The sequence below is a fragment of the Danio rerio genome, chromosome 15 (genome assembly GCF_052040795.2).
Source record: "Danio rerio strain M-AB ecotype USA chromosome 15, GRCz13ab, whole genome shotgun sequence".
NCBI lineage: Eukaryota > Metazoa > Chordata > Actinopteri > Cypriniformes > Danionidae > Danio > Danio rerio.
The window spans coordinates 114,868-136,092 of NC_141035.1; the positions used below are offsets into that span (position 1 = coordinate 114,868).

Sequence of the window (21,225 nt, forward strand, 5' to 3'; positions counted from 1 at the left end):
AAGCCTCTAGCGATGGGCTGTTTTCACTATTTATGGCACAGGACAAACAAGCTCATGTGTGGGACAAATTCTGGACCTTTATCAGTGAAGGGTGGGTCTCCCGATACACCCGAACCCCCATGGCTAGGGAAGTGTGTGTGTGTGTGTGTGTGTGTGTGTGTGTGTGTGTGTGTGTGTGTGTGTGTGTGTGTGTGTGTGTGTGTGTGTGTGTGAGTGTGTGTTCGTGTGTGTGTGTGTGTGTGTTCGTGTGTGTGTGTGTGTGTGTGTGTGTGTGTTTGTGTGTGTGTGTGTGTTCGTGTGTGTGTGTGTGTGTGTGTGTGTGTGTGTGTGTGTGTGTTTGTGTGTGTGAGTGTGTGTTTGTGTGTGTGTGTGTGTTCGTGTGTGTGTGTGTGTGTGTGTGTGTTTGTGTGTGTGTGTGTGTGTGTGTGTGTGTGTTTGTGTGTGTGAGTGTGTGTTTGTGTGTGTGTGTGTGTGTTCGTGTGTGTGTGTGTGTGTGTGTGTGTGTGTGTGTGTGTGTGTGTGTTTGTGTGTGTGTGTGTGTGTTCGTGTGTGTGTGTTCGTGTGTGTGTGTGTGTGTGTGTGTGTGTGTTTGTGTGTGTGTGTGTGTGTGTGTATGTGTATGTGTGTGTGTGTGTGTGTGTGTGTGTGTGTGTGTGTGTGTGTGTGTGTGTGTGTGTGTGTGTGTGTGTGTGTGATTCTGATTTCAGTGGTGAGGAGCGCCTGGTGTTCTGATGGATGATGGATGTGAGCTGATGTCAGACGAGTGCTGGAGGATCAGCTGGACTGCTGTGGACACGCTGGACATGTGCAGTCTCATCCCGTCAGGTCTCGCTCTGCTCGGGTCAGGACGTCCCACTGTCCAGGCAGACTGAAGAACACTGGAGCAGGTGTGTACAGGTGTGTGTGTGATGCGACGTCCATCACTGATCCAGCCACCGCCGGCTGCAGGTGTGTGTCTGAGTGGCCTGCAGAAAACACATGATGATGAGGGTGATGTCCAATTAAGCAGATGCTATGACCAATCATGACCTACGGGTGAAGAACTCATGAGAAACCACTGAAGACAAGAGTTATTAGAGGAGTGAAGGACAACTGAAGATGATACTGTCACAGTGTGTGTGTGTGTGTGTGTGTGTGTGTGTGTGTGTGTGTGTGTGTGTGTGTGTGTGTGTGTGTGTGTGTGTGTGTGTGTGTTAGTCAGGTGTTAAAGCAGTAAACAGAGTAACTCACGTTGGCACTCTCCGCTCCGCGATGCAGCTTCACCCCAGGGCAGACCCAGAGCTGGAGGATCAGTCGGGCCCATCGACGCCGCTCTGACAGAACACACACTTTTAAATCTGCTTCGCCTTTAGGATCTATCGCTGATTCTCTTGTCTGATTTAATAGTTTGCATGCTACATTCAGCAGTTGTGGTTATTTGTATTTCTGATTTGCTGTATGTGTGCAGCACTTTCTCAGCTCTTTATTCATTAAACACTAAACTAAAACACTCACACAGAGCTCAGCTCAGGACGGGTCTTGTGTGTAAAGTGAATCACCTGTTCAGATCTGCCCTGTGCTCGGGGTCCGCTGTTCGGAAGCCCTTGGCGAAGGGGTTGCAGGCGATCTTGAGTTGTGTGATCTGGAGCAGAAAACATATGAAAAGCATGAAGATTCAGCGCCGAGTCCTCCCTGTGCTGTCCTCATCTCTGCTAGAACACTGTCAGACTGCCAGTCAGATGTGTGTGGTTTAATCCCGCTCATTTGTGTTGTGTCAGAGTCTTTTTCTGGCTGCTGCAAGGCAGATCTGGAGAAACTGTGCAAACATCTAGAGCTCGGCTCATCCTGAAAGGTGATTCTGGAGCAGAAGAGTTTGCCAGACACCAGATCAGGGAACACGATCTCTGTCCTGGAGGTTTGCTGTCCTGAAGAGCTCAGCTCCTACACCTGCCAGGACGAGTCTAGTATACCCAGTAGGATGTTGATTGGCTGGTTCAGGTGCGTTTGATTGGGGTTGTAGATAATCTCTGCAGGACGCCGGCCCGTCAGGACTGACCCTGCATTACAGCTTCAACTATTCACTCATTTGAATGAATCTTGAAGTCATATTTACAATATATTCCTTTGTTTAGCAGACAATGTTATCCAAAGCAACTTACGAAGTAAACCCCCCCATCCTATATTGCTAAAAATAACTCGTCAACATACAACTCGACTAGGTGGCCGTCCCTGACATGAGGATACAAGCAGCACTTAAATTCCCCCGCATCAGTGTATAGATGCTTTAGCAAGTGACAGATGATCCAGAGTCAGACGAGTCTCCGCATTGATCCTGTGGGCCAGCCTGAACACCTGCCAGCAGCCTACTCAGACCTGCAGATTCTCCACAGTGGATGTCCAGTGTTCTCCTTGTTGTTATGGTCTATGTCAGTCTGCTTTGACACACCCTACATTGTAAAAGCGCTATAGGAATAAAGATGACGGTATAGCTGCTGTAAGTTTGTTTCGCTGTTTGTTTGTTATTATTTGAGTTTTTGTAGTGAAGTGTTGGTAGGAAAGTGTCTGGTGCATATGGAGAGGAACAGGAAGGGTTGTGTTTCCTACACGCAGTCATATATGACTTTAGTAAAGCTCCATCAGTGTTTCTCTGGGCTGTGTTTAAGGTGTGACCCGTCTAACTCTGGCAATGTCGCGCTGTGTTTCTCTGGGCTGGTGTGGTGCTGGTGTCAGGCTGTGTGTGTACCCTGTGGTTCTGGTAGGCAGTGACGGCGATGAAGCGTGTTTCAGGGAAACTGAAGGTGCAGAAGTTGCGGTGGGCGAAGCGCTGACTGTTCCTGCTGCGGTCCACCAACACCACATGCAGCCGCGGCTGGTATCGGTGCATGGAGTTCAGGATCATCTGCAGACACAGAGACACTGCGTCAGCCCGAGTGCGCATGTGTTTACCTTTCTCAGATACTCAAACACAAAACGAGCCGTTATTAATGCTCATAACTTTAGCAAATTTATATTAGCATCCAAACACAGCGAGTCCCATGTGTCTGTGCAGAGCTCCATAGCTGAGACAGACAGAGATTCAGAACAATAATAACGGGTTTGTGCATCTCATCATGGTATGTATTGGTGAAGAACACAAGAGAGAATCAAATCAGAATTAAATCAAGAGGTTCTGTGGGTCTCATTGGTTCAGATGACTCTGCTTCAGAGCCCTTTCCCTGCTTCAGAGCTGCTGTGTTTCGGTGTCAAATAACCTATTAGAACTAGACTATGGCTCAGCACCTGCACTCGAACTGACGTGCTGCAAAAGAGGTAAGTGTGTGTGTGTGTGTGTGTTTGTGTGTGTGTGTGTGTGTGTGTGTGTGTGTGTGTGTGTGTGTGTGTCCTACATGGCCGTTGTCATCCAGCAGGTTGTTGGTGAGCTTGAGTCGGTCGAAAGAGACAGTCTGTTTGATCCACTGGGCTCCGCGTGCTGGTGAGTCCGGGTGGAAGTGCACTCGTCCAGGAGCCGCTACATCTCCACGACCCGCCACCAGCCAGGACGAGCTGTGGAAGGCATACCTGCACACAAGAACATCCAGAACCATTTCCCGAAATGCCATAGTGTCCACAGAAAGTGCTGCAGTATTCCCGTACATCACTGGCTGATGGTGGTGTAGGGAATACCTGCTTTTCCATGTTTTCATCTCAGCTATATTGGGAGGTGAAGACATTAGCAGAGATAAGGAACAGGCTCAGTCCTCTAGACTAGAGGTGGTCATGATGTTATGGCTCATCAATGTGAAAAACGTAGTGATATACATATTTTAATGCATCATGAGATTTGATGATGTTTGCATTGTAATTCTGCTGAACCTCTTGATTGTGTTTGTACTGTGTTATTGTTAGACATCAATTACAGGCTAAACAGAGATACATTCATTTGGATTAGTTTGTAGTACCTGTATCGTTTGTCATCAACAGGAATAAAGTCCATCAGGAGCACATACTCTGCTGCAGGATCCATGCCTGATATGTGCACTTGAAACGTGGGAAACATCCTTCTGTATGAAGACAACCAACATCAGACTACAGCTGCTGACCACTGACTGATACACAGGTGAGTACAGCACTGACAGAGTTCAGTTCTCTAACCCTGAGCCATCATCAAAGATTCGGGTCATCTTATCAGACTCTGTAAAGATGGAATGACACTCAAGTAAAAGTGTAAGAAAACCTTCCAGCTTTGGTCACGATCATCTCTGTGCCAAGCTGGTCAAACTGCCTCCACAGACTCTGCATCTCCAGCTGAACCCGGACGCTGGACACTTCTGGAGCTTTACTGCAGGAGCGACCGTCTTCAGGAGGACATGCCTGAGTCAGATCACACACTACACACACACAGAGATCAGACACACAGATCACACACTGCACACACATACACAGATGATACACACAGATCAGACACACAGATCACAAACTACACACACACACAGAGATCAGACACACAGATCACACACTGCACACACATACACAGATGATACACACAGATCACACACACACACACACACACACACAGGTCAGACACACAGTGGATATGACTAGTCTCCCAGAGCAAACTGCTAGTTTCTCTCCCAGAACTGTCAGGTTTAGCTCAGGACTCTGGGCTGTTTCAGTGTTTTCTTTGATGTTGTGTATTTACACGTTATTTTTATTTTTATATTATTATTCTTTATCAAAATATAGTGGTCAACATTAGAAGTGGATCAAAGCATTTCATTAAAGTTGGCCTAAAACTATTCAAAAACCATTTCTAGGACAGTTTTGAAAAGGTTTTGGTCAAATGTTCAAAAGCTTCAACAGATTGTTTAGAGTCAGAATGAAAATGCTTCAAATGTTGACCTGTTCTTTTCAATATTACCATTTTCATTTATTTTTATAAAAAACAGTGCTCATCTTGGTGAGCAGATGAGTCTCTCTTCATAAATAACGTAACACAAATCTTCCAACCGTTTGATTAGGAGTGAATGCAGAGATTGCAGACAGTGACACTTGTGACATTTTACACCTTCAGCTTTAAAATCACAGGAAAAAGACACCTTCTCTGAAATCACTTCACAGCAAGTTCCAACATCATATTTACCTTAAACCAAGACAAAAACACTAATCACAAGTCTCCAAAAGTACAATCAAAATACGAAAGGACTACATTACCATTCATCATGCCCTCTGGTCCAGCGCGCAGTGGGCACACTTCAGGTCTGAGTGTCCGTTCACAGTCCTCAGTGGCTCCATCCTGCCTTTATATCCTATCTGAGAGCTCTAATATGCAGTATTTCAGCACCTCATCCATATCACTCCTTCACAAACCATGACCCACGATGCCTCAGACGAACTCTGTAATTACAGATACATCATCCGGCTGTGGACAGGAGAATCCTCCGGCTGATCGATGCCTCGGTGTTTCAGCTCCAGCAGAAGACTGGACTTTCAGCACCATTGTCCTGATGCTGAGGGGTCACCGCTGTGACCTTTCCCCTCTCAGAGGCTCAAAAGCTCTCCATGTGTACTCGCATCCCAGCCTTAAGGCCCTGACAGACCTGAAGATGCATCTCCTAATAATCCTCCATGTGCATTTATGCATGATGACCATTTTTACCATCACATCACATTCATTCATTCATTCATTCACTTTTCGGCTTAGTCCCTTTATTAATCAGGGGTCGCCACAGCGGAATGAACCGCCAACTCATCCAGCATATGTTTTACGCAGCAGATGCCCTTCCAGCTGCAACCCATCACTGGAAAACACCCATACACACTCATTCACACATATACACTACTGACAATCTCTCAGCTTACTAAATTCACCTGTACTGCATGTGTTTGGACTGTGGGGGAAACCGGAGCACCTGGAGGAAACCCACGCCAACACGGGGAGAACATGCAAACTCCACACAGAAACACACACTGACCCAGCCGAGGCTCGAACCTGCAATCTTCTTGCTGTGAGGTGACAGCACTACCTACTGCGTCACCACATCACACCACACTTTATTCTTTATTTAAATCGATTGATGGTATTGCGCTAAATCTTGACGCAGGCAGTGCTGGAGAAGCTGAAATATGAAATAGCTCCATGTTGGTAAAGGGAGTGAAGGTATTGCACAACATTCTTTGTTAGAAAAGTCTATGGACTAAAATGAAATGACATTTCTTGAACATCTTATTTGCAAATATCAGTAATAAATGGTAATAAAAGCATCATGTGCTAGGCTACGTATAACGCCGCTAAGCTTCTCTCTGAGCTGCTTGTTGCTAGCTGCTCCTCCACACTTGATGCAGGGGATGTTTGTGGAGCTGCACTATTAAGTTTGAACTGGTCGGCTCTGAATTGTACGACTTCAGTTTTTCATTAATGTGTTGAGGCTAAACTATGGTGAGGTGTTGACGTTATGGTCTGTAGCCTGAGGACAGCGCATCCATCTTACATCATTAGCAATAAGTAACAGATCACTAGAGCAGGGTCTATTGATTACCGGTGACACGTTTTCCAAATCAACTCATTAATCAAATCTGGAATATAGAAAAGTGTGGAGTCTGTGGAGGGTCACGAGGGCTGTTGTGCATTTGTCCATTAAAAACAATAATATTCATATTTCCTATATATATATATAGCTTAAATACTATCCCCATACATGTACAACAAACACACCTCACTAATGAGACACATGCAGACACGGAACAAGAGTAGTATGAAAGTTTTCTATTTTTATTATTTTTTATTTGATTGAACATTGAACATCAGTTTTTAACACAAAGCAGCTTAACAAAGGGATTTTGCTAGGCGTTTTTGAATGAACAGGATTCAGTGTTCTTAGATGAGTTTGCCCATTAGAGAGAACGCAAGTCCTGCATGTGTGTGTCTGTGTGTGTGTGGTCATGTGTACAAAGTGCATATGAGTGTACTACGGGCCTGTATCAGTGTGTGTGTGTGTGTGTGTGTGTGTGTGTGTGTGTGTGTGTGTGAGAGAGAGAGAGAGAGAGAGAGAGAGAGAGAAAAGATCAGCTATGCTCTGAGAGAAGCCGTGGATAAGGGAGGATGGGATGGTGTACAAAACGGTCGCTTTACTCCTTGCTGGCGAACTTCTGGAGGGCCTTGAAGATGCCCTCGAAGTGTGGCTTCACCTGCTCTCCCAGCTCGGTCAGCTCTTTCCTCAGTTCTCCAGACTTCACCTTCTCTCTGAACTCCAAGGCTCCCTTCTCCATCTGGTCCTTGTACTCCTGGACGTAGGGCTCCAGCATGGTCCTCAGCTCCTGCACGTTCTCCGCCACCTTGCCTCGGATGGCCTCCAGGATGGGCATCAGCTTGGACTTGGTCTCCTCCCAGTTGGGTGGGATCTTCTCCTTCAGGCTGAGGACCACAGGCTCCAGCTTGGCCCTGACCTCCTCCATGTGCTGACGCTGCTTGACCAGGTAGTCCTCCATGAAGGGCTTCAGCTCGTCCCTGTACTCATTGAAGTGTTTCTCCAGCACGGCTCTGAGCTCCTCGCGCTTGGGCTCGATGTCCTTGCGCAGGTCCTCCATGTCCTTGTTCAGCTTCTCGCGGATGGGGTTGGTGGCATCCATCACCTGAGAGCCCAGAGGCGTGATGACCTGGAAGAAGTTCTGGAAGTGGGAATGGAGGTTGTCGATGGACTGGCCCAGGAAGACTCTGCACAGAAGGAGGAGTGCGGCTGTCAGTGGAATCATTATTTCTCAAAGCCCTGATTTCATGCTAACAACTCTGTGTTTGAATGCTGTTGAGGTTAGGGATAGCGGTGGGTTAGGATGGACTCCATATCAACATTATTTACGCATGTTTCATTTTTGTCATCGAAATGTGCTACCCATATTCTGAAGGGGAGGAAGCAAAATCTGACAAGAAAATGATCTGACAGCACTTTAAATCTCTTCACATGCACTCTCAAAAAGGGGAAAACTGAACCATTCTGACTTAAATAGGGGAGATGTCTTACTCTTTAATAGGGCGTTTATTTCTATTAAACATTATGGCTGTAATTATGCAAACGTAAGGGTCAGTGATGTTCAGAGTTGCCCCTTTAAGGGTTCTGCTGTATTGAGAAGCTGTTGGGCCACTGCAGAGACAGATCTGGCACAGTGTAGATGTTGATGTTGTGGGGTAAATATCACAGTCTGCTCCCGGCTCTGCTCTTTCTTACTTGTAGTCTTTGAACTCGGTGTCGTCGAGGTGAGTGAGGGACTTGTGTGCGGCCTGCTTCAGATGATCTGCATAAACCTGCAGTGCAGACTTCACATGCTCCAGCTGCGATGGGGGCTCGTCCTGCAGGAACCGGGCCTGGCAACCTGCAACAACAAGCATCGTAGTTCATCAATAGAATACATATTCTTCAGTCTCAGACAGACAGGTACGAGAGCTGTCACTGGTGTGGGACCTTTTCAAAAAACATGCAATGGGATAAACGGGTCTCTCGAAACTAAATGAAAACTTCAAGTATACTAATATATCAACGTAGACCCTTTAGCTGCAAATGTGTACCTTTTGAAAATGTACCACAGCAGTGACAGCTCTGGCACATCTCAAGCAGATGTTGCTCATGAATCTGGAAATGAGGAAAGTGAGAGAAGTAAAGTGTTTTATACCTGCCAGGAATACGGTGAGGGCGAGGGCTACGAACCTCATCATGGATCTGTGTAAAACACACACACAACAGCAAAGAGAATATCAGATATAGACTGAGGAGACAGGTTTGAGACACACAACCCAAGCCCAGAGAATAGTTCTGTGTACTGGGTCAGTGATTCACAGATATCAGCCCGACAGAACAGCACAGGCCAGGCTTCACCCAGAGCAGATGTCAGCCTATTAGACCGGCCTCATCCCGGATTAGACAGAGTTACAAAGGCTTCACAACCAGATTAGCTGTCCACCGCTGCATAATCTGAAATCCCGGATTATCTGGAAACCTCCAGGCCAAGACTGCTGTGCCGTCAGGCTAAAATAACTGATCAGATCTGCTGAAGCATGCTTCGACTCTCGAGTCTGCAAACCGAAGCCAATCACTTCCCGCTCCTTTTAGCTGTAAAAGTGACTTAACCTGAAGTCAGTAAAGACTTTAAATATGTCCCCGAGTGTGTACCCCTGTGTGTGTGCCGGCGCTGGACTGCCTACCTGTGGATGTGGCTGGTCTGGGAAGAGACTGAAGACTCGGGGCCAGCGGGAGCCTCTTATACTGCAGACCGAGAGGAGGAGGACTGACCCTCAACCCCTACCCAGCCTGCTCACTGGGGGCAAAGATCACTGCTCACTGAGGGGGCGCAAACACACACACACACACACACACACACTAATCTAACTCTGATTATAAAACCTCACTAACACACTCATGCAGGACAAATCTCACATCATTCAGAATTCTTTCATCAGGTGGGAAATGTCCAGTGCTTATTATCGTAAAGACATATTTCCACTCAACAGTTTTGCCGTGCAAAGGGCAGTTATTTCATTAGTTATTGACACCTAAAAAGGTCCCCAAAAGGTCCATAGACAACATTTGGGGACATTTGCTTCCCACAACATAAGTAATACAAGATACACACATATACAGCAGTCAACATTTAAAGTATGATCAAACCCTTTCCTAACACTATTCAGCAACAGCCATTCCTGCCCTAGAACAGTTGACTTGATCCGCGTCTGTGATTACCGTATATGTGTGTGTTTATGAAGGTTAAGCTTCAATAGCGGCTGTGGAAAACAAGTAATGGTAGAACTTTAGTGTAAGTACTGATTCTCCACTCTACCCAGTAGTTTACTGTATGACCTGCCTATTATAAGGATATTGGCTGATTATCAGTTCTTATAAAATGATCATATTCAACATTCATAATCCTACACCCAACTATAACCTTAATAACTGTTAATAAGCAGCAAAGAGGCAGTTTATTGGGGCAAAATGCAAAGTTAATAGCAAGAATTGTGCCTTAGTGGCATTTCCTCAGTCCTCAAGTCGCGCTATCTGCTGTGTTGTCTTTATTTAGAGTCGTTCTGCATGGGTTCTTTCCTCCACAGTTTATATATATAAATATTCTTCTATTGTCAGTAGATTTTGGTGGATGCAAACGGCTCCATCTGTCCTCTCGTACTGACCTTTGGCTCATGATTGAATCATATTGTTCTTGGAAGAGGACGCAGGAATGTAAATAATAGTATTTAAATGCAGCTTTTCTCACCATGACCTTTGACCTCGCTATCATTCAAGGAATAGTTTGGGCAAAAACTAAAATCCTGTCATCATTTACCCTGTGAGTTTCTTTATGAAGTTTTGCAGAATGTTAGATCCTGAAACCGTTGACCTCTACAGTATTTGCTTTTCCTACTATGGAAGTCAGCGGTGAGCGGTGTTCAGCGTCACTCAAGCAGATACGCTGTGTTAAACGACTGAAAGAAACCCATAAGCTTTAAAACAGTGAGTAAACAGTGAATATGTGTACATCTCGAGGGTGAACTGTGCCTTTAACAGATTTTTAAAAGATATTTATTTAGTACAACATGTAATATACGAATGCACAACAAGTGAAGTCCTCTCAGCTGTCTGAGAGCTGTCGTAGAGATATCTGAATGGTGTGGGCACTGTGATCACGGCATTAGCTCTCTCAGTCCACGGTGGGCAAACTCATTTTTTAATTTATTGGTGATTTTTGCAATGCGATTAAACATGTATGAGGGAAGAATGAACATGCACGCTTGCCTTCTGCACGTTTGGACAGCAGTGTGTGTGTGTGTGTGTGTGTGTGTGTGTGTGTCATCTGCAGGAGTAGGAGTTTAAGTAAATAATCAGGCAAACACAGTGGAACCTGTTCAGTGGAAAATCAATGTGAACGTGTGTGTGACTGTCCTCTCTAATACTGTGTGTGTGTGTGTGTGTGTGTTCTCGGGGGCCGTGGGGTCCAGCTCTGCTCTGTCAGGAGTGTGTTGTAATAATTCTCAGTATGAAGCGCTGTGGTCAACAATCACTGATTGTGGACTGGTTTAATTCCCTCTACACTGGATTCCTGTAGTATCAGAGCTCATTATATCATACATGACACTTCTACAGTTGATGTGAGCAGACTCATTAAACAGAAGCAGTTCAGCGGTGTATTAGGAGAGGGCACTGTAGTAACGTGAGCTTCATTAATAGACAAATGAAGCAAGCTGTCCCGTTGTGCTGTCTGCATTAAACACATGGAAGATCTAACAGCGGTCGAGCGTCTGCTGTAATGCTCCACATCTCTGTAGTGAACACAGTAATAATGTTCAGTAAGAGTAACAGGAATATTTACACTGGACTCAAATCAAACTCTTATCCTGAGCTGATCAGATAATAAGTGATTATAATACATGTGATCGGGTTAATATTGATGTGTGAAATCTGCTGTGTATAGAGCTGAAGAATAATGATTATGATAGAGGATCACTGGTGAGTGTTCTGATCAAGCAGATCCGCCAGTAGTGTTCATTATCCAGGGTTCATATTCTGACAGTAACTCTAGAATAGGACACACAGGAGATCTGCACAGAGTCTGCACAACCCCACATCTCACTGCCTGTCTTGATCTTTGAAACGCAACACACATTTTCTTGTGTGTGTGTGTGTGTGCGCGTGTGTGCGTGCGTGTGTATGTGTGTGTTGTATGATGCAGACGTGTGAAGGCTGAGCTTTATCTGTGTTTTCGGGCTGAGGAACAGGAGTACTGCGCTCATCAGCGATTAAAACACTCAATATTCAGCTGCTGATCAATAGAGACACACACACACACACACACACACACACACACACACACACACACACACACACACACACACACATCAAATCAACACTGATGAACACACATAGTGAAGTGATAAATACTGTATTATGCTTCAGTTTTACTACAGTAAACTGTGCTGTGTTGTAGAATAATATGTATATTATAGATCAGGGGTGTCCAAACTCGGTCCTGGTGGGCCGGTGTCCTGCATAGCTTCAACACACCTGTCTGGAAGTTCCAGTAGTTTCTAGTATACCTAATAAAGCCTGATTGTCTGGTTCAGGTGTGTTTAATTTGAGTTGGAACTAAAATATGCAGGACAGCGGCCCTCCAGGACTGAGTTTGGACACCCCTGGTATAGACCCTTTTCACATATCTGGGTTTCTCAGTAGCGGACGTCGTCATAGTTGAGAGCACAGTGAACTGGAGAGTTAGGTTTTGTATTGAATTTCAAATATTGCTTCTCACCTATAAAGCTTTAAATAATCGAGCTCCTGTTTATCTGACCAACCTTCTGTCTCACTACAATCCAACTCGCTCTGTAAGATCTCATAACTCAGGGCTTCTGGTAGTACCTAGAATAGCAGAGTCCACTAAAGGAGGTCGAGCCTTCTCATTTATGGCTACTACACTCTGGAATAGCCATTCTGATAATGTCCGAGGCTCAGACACACTCTCTGTTCAACACTAGATTAAAGACCGGTCTGTTTAGCGAAGTGTACACTGTTTATATTCACTATGAACAGCAGCTACGCTAATTATTCTCTTTATTCTCTATTTCCACCTGGGATACTCATCCTGAGGCCCTCAGACCACGCAGCACCACTGATTCAATCCAAGACCAGCGACGAGATGATCCCACGGTTTCCATATCGTGGACCAGGCCGTATCCTGAGCAGCTGCGGTGGTGGACATGAGGAGTGGAGAGCATGACACTGATTACTGTGACGCTCCAGGAACAGACGAGTCCTCGCTGATGTCCAGCGTTCTCCAACCTTCAGCGCCTCGACTGCAGCTCTGCACAAGACATTAGGCCAGAGGAGAAATGGTGGAGCCCAGCTGAGCCCGGTTTCTCTCCAGGTTTTTCTCCTTCACTTTGGTCAATTGGTGAAGTTTGTTCCTCCGCTGTAGCCGCTGGCTTGCATGGTTCAGGATCTGTAGAGCTGCGCATGGCTAGATTTGCTCTTCAATGTTTTGACTCTCAGCAGTGAAGATTAAACCACACTGAACTGAACTGAGCTGAAACTCTGGAAACTGATCTGACACTGTTTCAGTTCACTATAATCTTCTATGTGAAGCTGCTTTGACACGATCTACACTGTAAAAGCGCTAGAGAAATAAAGATGAGTTGAACTGAATTTACCCTCAGCCCGAGAGACGCTGCATTAGCATTGTAATTTGAAGCAAAGATGATAGAATACAGACATAAATACACATAAATGTGTTTTAATAAAAATCTAAATATTAAAAACCGTCAGAGATTTAAGATGCTGATGACCGTAAACACGTCAACACAGGCTCAATATCTGAACACTCTTCAGTCAGTCAGCATTTTACAGATCAGCTCAACACTGTCCTGTTTACAGAAATACTGTCAAAATGAGGAGTTTCTCCTAATGTTGTGCAGAGTGTGTGTGTGTGTGTGTGTGTGTGTGTGTGTGTGTGTGTGTGTGTGTGTGTGTGTGTGTGTGTGTGTGTGTGGTGTCCCTCATCTCAAACCCTGCTGACTGCCCTGTTTTCCTCTCTGATAGTGAACGCTGGAGCTGAATTGGGGTAAACGGCAGCGCTTTCTTGCCAAACCACAGCGCTTACAACACCCCGACCTTTCACCCGTCCTCATTTCACAAGGCAAACACTGCAGAGGCCCGTATAAAAGAGCAGGAGTGTGTGTGTGTGTGTGTGTTCTGCAGGAGTGTGTTTGTTCTGCGCTGTTATAGAGGAGATTCTGCTGAGATGAAGTAAAGCTGAAGGTGAACTAAACTAAAGTAAAGTAAAGTAAAGTAAGCAGGCAGTTGTGTATGGGGACTCAGTCATTGATTGTGTTGAAGGTTCAGGGGTCTCTGTGCAGCACAAACACACACACACACACACTCCCACACACTGATAAAGTGAGTCCAGAGGGTCAGCGGCGTCCAGCACAGATCATCAGCATTACAGCAGCTCAATTAATCACTGTGTGTGTGTATGTGTGTGTGTATGTGTGTGTGTGTGTGTGTGTGTGTGTGTGTGTGTGTGTGTGTGTGTGTGTGTGTGTGTGTGTGTGATGATCTTTACTGATGAGGTTTAAAACACCCATTATCACTCTGGTGAAGTGTCTTCATGTATTTGGCATTAACACACACACACACACACACAGCGCTGATCCTCCATATTGAGCTTTTTCTTCACGTGTGAGCGGCTGCAGACACTGGAATATTTCCGGCTGCAGACGGCTGCTCTCCTTCACTCATGTTGATCTGCAGCTGTTAGAGTCCGCTTCCTCTGCTGTATAGTCAGACGCGGGTTTGTAGAGTGAGTGGATCCACTGTTCTCTGTCGTTTATTACTCCTCGTCATTTCTCCAACAGGAAACTGAAGCTAAAGTTCTAAAACAATCACAAACACATGAGCTTTAACAGAGTAAAGGTGAGCAGTCTCTGAGCAGCACTGTGAACTGTGGAAGAAGTGAAGCGCCTCCAGTACTTTCCCAGATGCCCTGTACTCATCTATTGTAAAGTTCTGTTCATAACTAACACAAGCTGTATATAATGTTCACAGTACATCCGTCAGCACAGCTTGTCTATATCTGATACCTGTATATCCTGCACTTGCTGCTGCTGCTCAGACCTGCACTGCATTTCGCTGTCTTGTACTTGTACATGTGTAATGACAGTAAAGCTGAAGATAATATCTGGTATATATGCAGTGATTATATGCAGTGATTGGGATGTGATTAATGGTTTGACAGCACTGATAACTGTAGATATTGAGTCAATGCTCAACATATGTAATCAGCATTTAGACAGAGGGAAAGGACAGCACAGCGTCATAGGAAACATCTTTATTCATCCTCTACACGCGTATACAGCTCTGTTAATCAGGGGGTCAGTCTGCTCAGCATCAGTAATAGCAGTTCCTCAGCTGTGTGTGTGTGTGTGTTACCTCATTCAGAAGCTCAGAAACAAACACACACAAACACTCAAACACACACACACACAGCTGAACGAAAATATCTCACGGTTTAAAAAAAAAAATGCATTATCAGACAAAAGACACACGAACAAAAGCAAAGACACACAACTGATGCAATCCATGTGAAGACCGTACAACACAAAGACACACACCATCCAAACAGACAACAACAGAATTACATAATCCACCGTGTGTGTGTGTGTGTGTGTGTGTCCTCTGATATGGAGCCGGTATACAAGACAATCAGCTGGAGAGACACTCGAGCACAAGAGAGAGAGAGAGGACACACACACACGGCCTGAAACTGACAGTGCTGGGTGTCCATCAGCCGGTGTTAATGCGCATGTATTGAGGCCGAGTGATCTAGAATAGTCTCTTCACTGACAGTGTGGCGCTGGCGTGTGGCACTGTAGACGTGTGTTCATGTCAATAAAGGGAGACGGACACACACCTGCTGGATGAACTGCTCTGTACTGAACATCACACCGGTGTGACGGCATGGCATTGTTCATGCTTTGGACAATATCTGTAAAGTAGACAGCCTCTCCTAAACCCGTGCGGGAGGTTTGCAGGAAACTGATTTGATTTCAGCTCCTAAAAACATCTAAAACATCCCAAACATGTTCACTGCTGGAGCGGAGTGATCACAATCACATATAGTGGCGCAGTGGGCAGCACGATCGCCTCACAGCAAGAAGGTCTCTGGTTTGAGTCTCGGCTAGTGTATGAGTGTGTGTGTCAATGAATGTGTATGGGTGTTTGCCAGTAATGGGTTGCAGCCGAAAGGACATCTGTTGTGTCTAATTAATAAAGGGCCGTTTGAGCTCTCTCAGCCACCGTACATTCCCTCTCATCTAGAGTCACTAACAGCACTGAATCTGTTATTCTGAGCCACTGTGGACCTCCTCAGCTTCTTCTGTGGTGGTCTGGACTGGTGTGGGACTGTAGTTTAATGTCCGTTATTTTACAGTTAATTTCTATAATTCAATGTCCGCTATTTTACGGTAAATCTCTGTAGTTTAATGTCTGTTATTTTACGGTAAATCTCTGTAGTTTAATGTCCGTTATTTTACGGTAAATCTCTGTAGTTTAATGTCTGTTATTTTACGGTAAATCTCTGTAGTTTAATGTCCGTTATTTTACGGTAAATCTCTGTAGTTTAATGTCCGTTATTTTACAGTTAATTTCTATAATTCAATGTCCGCTATTTTACGGTAAATCTCTGTAGTTTAATGTCTGTTATTTTACGGTAAATCTCTGTAGTTTAATGTCCGTTATTTTACGGTAAATCTCTGTAGTTTAATGTCCGTTATTTTACGGTAAATCTCTGTAGTTTAATGTCTGTTATTTTACAGTAAATCTCTGTAGTTTAATGTCGGTTATTTTACAGTAAATCTCTGTAGTTTAATGTCGGTTATTTTACGGTAAATCTCTGTAGTTTAATGTCGGTTATTTTACGGTAAATCTCTGTAGTTTAATGTCCGTTATTTTACGGTAAAATCTCTGTAGTTTAATGTCCGTTATTTTACAGTAAATCTCTGTAGTTTAATGTCCGTTATTTTACGGTAAATCTCTGTAGTTTAATGTCCGTTATTTTACGGTAAATCTCTGTAGTTTAATGTCCGTTATTTTACGGTAAATCTCTGTAGTTTAATGTCTGTTATTTTACAGTAAATCTCTGTAGTTTAATGTCGGTTATTTTACGGTAAATCTCTGTAGTTTAATGTCCGTTATTTTACGGTAAATCTCTGTAGTTTAATGTCCGTTATTTTACGGTAAATCTCTGTAGTTTAATGTCCGTTATTTTACAGTAAATCTCTGTAGTTTAATGTCCGTTATTTTACAGTAAATCTCTGTAGTTTAATGTCTGTTATTTTACAGTAAATCTCTGTAGTTTAATGTCGGTTATTTTACGGTAAATCTCTGTAGTTTAATGTCCGTTATTTTACGGTAAAATCTCTGTAGTTTAATGTCCGTTATTTTACAGTAAATCTCTGTAGTTTAATGTCCGTTATTTTACGGTAAATCTCTGTAGTTTAATGTCCGTTATTTTACGGTAAATCTCTGTAGTTTAATGTCCGTTATTTTACAGTAAATCTCTGTAGTTTAATGTCTGTTATTTTACAGTAAATCTCTGTAGTTTAATGTCGGTTATTTTACGGTAAATCTCTGTAGTTTAATGTCCGTTATTTTACGGTAAAATCTCTGTAGTTTAATGTCCGTTATTTTACAGTAAATCTCTGTAGTTTAATGTCCGTTATTTTACGGTAAATCTCTGTAGTTTAATGTCCGTTATTTTACGGTAAATCTCTGTAGTTTAATGTCCGTTATTTTACAGTAAATCTCTGTAGTTTAATGTCCGTTATTTTACGGTAAATCTCTGTAGTTTAATGTCTGTTATTTTACAGTAAATCTCTGTAGTTTAATGTCGGTTATTTTACGGTAAATCTCTGTAGTTTAATGTCCGTTATTTTACGGTAAATCTCTGTAGTTTAATGTCCGTTATTTTACGGTAAATCTCTGTAGTTTAATGTCCGTTATTTTACGGTAAATCTCTGTAGTTTAATGTCCGTTATTTTACGGTAAATCTCTGTAGTTTAATGTCCGTTATTTTACGGTAAATCTCTGTAGTTTAATGTCCGTTATTTTACGGTAAATCTCTGTAGTTTAATGTCCGTTATTTTACGGTAAATCTCTGTAGTTTAATGTCCGTTATTTTACAGTAAATCTCTGTAGTTTAATGTCCGTTATTTTACAGTAAATCTCTGTAGTTTAATGTCCGTTATTTTACGGTAAATCTCTGTAGTTTAATGTCCGTTATTTTACGGTAAATCTCTGTAGTTTAATGTCCGTTATTTTACGGTAAAATCTCTGTAGTTTAATGTCCGTTATTTTACAGTAAATCTCTGTAGTTTAATGTCGGTTATTTTACAGTAAATCTCTGTAATTTAATGTCCGTTATTTTAAGGTAAATTTCCATAATTTAACGGCCTTCAACCTTTGTCATAAACTGCAGCACATTCACTCTTATCCTACACACTTATTCCTCTAGATATGACTTATTATATTGCAAATAAACACGACACACAATACAGAAAGTGCTCATTACAGATCTATTACAGTGCCCTTCTCTGCTCTCTGAGACCATTCAGAGCTCACAGCGGCTCTCCGGCATCTGTATCGCTCAGCTCAGGCCCTGACTATGTGTGTGTGTATCTGTTTGTTTTAGTGGTTTATGAGGACACAGATGTTATAATCAGTGTTTTTACTGTATAAAATACATTACACCTGTGGAGAGTCCTCATAAACCACCAATACCAGCCTGTGTGTGTCTTCTTCACCTCTCTCTCTCTCTGTTTGTGTGTGTGTTCTTCAGATGTACTCATACATCTGTGTGTGTGTGTGTGTGTGTGTTCTTCAGATGTGCTCGTACACCTCCCTCTGTGAGTGCATCTGCTCCTGGATCTTCTGCAGCATCTCCTGCATCCGCCTCAACTGCAAACAACACACAAACACACACACAGTCAGATATCAGCGGAAAATTAACATGCACACACACACACACACACAGTCAGATATAGCAGAAGAATAACACAAAGACACAAACAGTCACACATCAGCAATAAGAATAATATTACACAAACACACAATCAGATATAAGTGCAGGAGTAAGACACACACACACACACACACACACACAGCAGTGGCGTGAGCTGATGGTCAATACTGCGCATGCATGACTGTGAGATGCTGATAGTGAGGCCATCAGGAGATCAATCACACACACACAGATCAATAGTACTACACACACACACATGCATATTCATGCACGCACACACTCACACAAAGATCAATACTCCTATACACACACACGCACGGACACACGCACGCACCAGCTGATCATGTGCTGCATGTGTGTTCTCCATCAACTGAACACTGATCCTGAATCGCTGGATGATTTTCAAAACTCTAATTAATTTCATTTAAGCGTCAGCATGACCATATTTCATCCATAAACTACAGAAGATTACAGCAGTGGTGTGTAGTTGCAGCCTTTACATGCTCTGCTTCAGCCTTTGCATTTGGATTGTGACTCTTGTGCAGATCACATCCTATTAAAGACACAGCGACAGCGTCAGACGCAGCAGAGCGACTTTCTGGCATCAGGTGAATCTTCCTGGTGCATTTCCCACACTCACATGCATCAAAAGGGGAAACTCTTAGGCCTGTTGGTGTGTGTGTGTGTGTGTGTGTGTGTGTGTGTGTGTGTGTGTGTGTGTGTGTGTGTGTGTGTGTGCACCATGGCATGCAAAGATTCTATATTTATAACCATGTCAGAGGATGTTGGGGGTTGCGAGTCACTGGCATTAATTACTACAAGGGCCGCTGTGCTGAGCTGAAGCTGATGTGTCCTGCTGCAGATGATGGAGAGTTCAGACGGAGACTCTAGAGTTTTTATCTGTGTTTGAGGAGGCGTCTCTCTAACCTGACGACGCGATCTGCTTCAGTTCTAGTGTTTTACTGCGAAAATACAGTACAATAAGCCAGAATTATTACATTATTTATTCTTCAAATATTCCCCAGATGAGGTTTCAGATTCAGAGTTGTTCTCAGTGTTTCCTCTCAAATTTTTTCTTCTGGAGAAAGTCTTATTAGTTTTATTTGGGCCAGAATAAAAGCTGTTTTTATTAGTTTTAAAGCCATTTTCAGCAATATTAGTGTTGGATTGTCTCCAGAATAAACCACTGTTATACAATGACTTGCCTAATTACCCTAACTTTACCCTAATTACCCTAGTGAAGCCTTTACATGTCACTGTAAGCTGAACACTAGTGTCTTGAAGAATATCTGGTCTAATATTATGTGCTGTCATCATGGAGAAGAGGAAACACATCAGCTATTAGAGATGAGTTATTAACACTGTTATGATTAGAGATGTGCTGGAGAAATCTGCTCTCCGCTAAACAGTAACTGGGGGAAATAAACAGGCAGCGAATGATTCAGCGGGGTTAATAATTCTGACTTCACCTGTATATGAGCACACACAGTGGGAGCGGACAGTGTCCAGACACCCTTCAATGTTTCTCTTTGTTCTATTGCAGCCGTTTGCTGACATCATTGAAGTTGGGTGTTTCCCTCACTGATGTCCACACAGCAGCTCAGCTTGTTCAGCTGCAGGGACAGGACGACTGGTTGCAGTCGAGAGAAAGATGACTGTGGCCAAGTAGAGAGATCCTGGACCAAAACCCTCTCCAGAGTGCTCAGGACCTCAGACTGAGCTGATGGGTTACTATCCAACAAGACGATGACCCTCAGCACACAGCTAAAAGAATGAAGAAGTGGCTTCACAACAACTCCAAGACTGTTCTTGAATGGCCCAGCCAGAGCCCTGACTTAAACCCAATCAAGCATCTCTGGAGAGACCTAAAGGTTCAGTTCAATTCCTCTTTATGTCTCTAGCGCTTTCACAATGCAGACTGTGTCGCAGCAGCTGAACATAGAAGATCATAGTGAAAGTAAACTGTGTCCAGCTTCCAGAGTTGAAGTTCAGTTTATTAAAACTGAATTAAATAATAATTCAAATCATTAAAACGGCCGTCCACCAACGTTACCATCCAACCCGACAGAGGAACAGCAGAGGATCTCCAAATCCAGGAGGGAGAAACTGAGCATCTCACCCAGAAAGACTCCCGGCCGGATTAGATGAAGAGGGGCTTCAGCTGAACACTGAGCAGAGGCTCTGATGACTGAGGAGTGTGTGAGAGCTCAGTTTTCTGTTTAATAAATCTGCAGACAGGTCAGTACAATAATGAGCAAAACAAAGAGCTTCAATGACAATAGCAAACGGCTGCAACAGAACAGAGACGGAAACATTGAAGAGGCCACCGAGATATGAAGCGTGCGGTTAGTGTGAACACATCCAGAATCAAGCAGAAACTGTTCAAATTCATCCTGATTTAATGCCAACAGCAGACACACGAGGCTGATCACTGCACTACAGGGACAAACCGCTGTCAGACATGAGGGTGTAGGAGGACTACAGTCAACACTTCATTTATTTGCTTCATTTCAGACCATCACACACACGCACACACGCACACACACACACACACACACACTGTACTACAGTATGTCAGTTATAGTGTGTGTATTATATTTATTGTACAGAAGCAAAGCCAGTTCTGTTTTGAGTCTGAACTTCATTAATACATATAAACAAACAAACAATAAAGAAAGAAATCTGTGGCTGAATATATATATTGGGTGAATTTATTGGAGTGTGAGT

At 43.6% G+C, this 21,225-nt stretch overlaps 3 protein-coding genes and 1 long non-coding RNA gene across 51 annotated transcripts in view; 1 reads left to right on the forward strand and 3 right to left on the reverse strand.

Annotated features, from left to right (window-relative positions):
• Positions 1 to 604: 604 nt before the first annotated feature.
• On the reverse strand, positions 605 to 5,455 carry LOC100330653 (T-box transcription factor TBX10). The gene is made up of 8 exons (XM_087283422.1): positions 5,363 to 5,455; positions 4,193 to 4,383; positions 3,918 to 4,019; positions 3,366 to 3,537; positions 2,723 to 2,878; positions 1,539 to 1,621; positions 1,231 to 1,313; positions 605 to 965 (listed from the first exon to the last, which is right to left on the reverse strand). The coding sequence occupies exons 1-8, from the start codon at positions 5,453 to 5,455 to the stop codon at positions 814 to 816; spliced, it is 1,032 nt and encodes a 343-aa protein (XP_087139548.1). The 3' UTR covers positions 605 to 813.
• A 1,251-nt stretch (positions 5,456 to 6,706) lies between these two features.
• Positions 6,707 to 9,178, reverse strand: apoa1b (apolipoprotein A1b). Its single transcript, NM_001100144.2, is given in 4 exon segments — positions 6,707 to 7,669; positions 8,178 to 8,322; positions 8,620 to 8,666; positions 9,149 to 9,178. Coding segments are annotated over 3 exon segments (774 nt in total). The 5' UTR covers positions 8,663 to 8,666; positions 9,149 to 9,178; the 3' UTR covers positions 6,707 to 7,083.
• Positions 9,179 to 13,644: 4,466 nt separating this feature from the next.
• LOC147833534 (uncharacterized) lies at positions 13,645 to 21,179 on the forward strand. The gene is made up of 2 exons (XR_015508987.1): positions 13,645 to 13,739; positions 20,042 to 21,179. It is a non-coding gene; the product is annotated as an uncharacterized LOC147833534 (long non-coding RNA).
• The window catches only part of septin4b (septin 4b), a 54,694-nt gene continuing 48,262 nt past the window's right edge, over positions 14,794 to 21,225 (reverse strand). For 7 of the 48 annotated variants that reach the window (XM_087282213.1, XM_087282203.1, XM_087282175.1 and 4 more), the window contains 2 exons: positions 18,328 to 18,434; positions 14,794 to 14,888 (listed from right to left, as the gene is read on the reverse strand). In XM_087282213.1, the coding sequence (XP_087138339.1) occupies positions 18,431 to 18,434 (4 nt within the window). In that variant the 3' untranslated portion in view covers positions 14,794 to 14,888; positions 18,328 to 18,430. Of the gene's footprint in view, positions 15,156 to 17,937; positions 18,435 to 18,720; positions 18,836 to 21,014; positions 21,058 to 21,225 lie in introns of those variants that run through there. The other 41 variants (XM_087282211.1, XM_087282195.1, XM_087282183.1 and 38 more) reach the window with 19 other exon arrangements.

What these genes read in the sequence shown, in the direction of transcription:
- LOC100330653 (XM_087283422.1), bottom strand. Translation starts at nt 5,455, where the DNA reads ATGGTGCTGAAAGTCCAGTCTTCTGCTGGAGCTGAAACACCGAGGCAT. An exon ending in TGCTGGATGACAACGGCCAT is followed by an intron (nt 2,879 to 3,365) that starts GTAGGACACACA and finishes CTGTGTCTGCAG; the next exon opens with ATGATCCTGAACTCCATGCA. An exon ending in GCGGAGCGGAGAGTGCCAAC is followed by an intron (nt 966 to 1,230) that starts GTGAGTTACTCT and finishes TGTTTTCTGCAG; the next exon opens with GCCACTCAGACACACACCTG.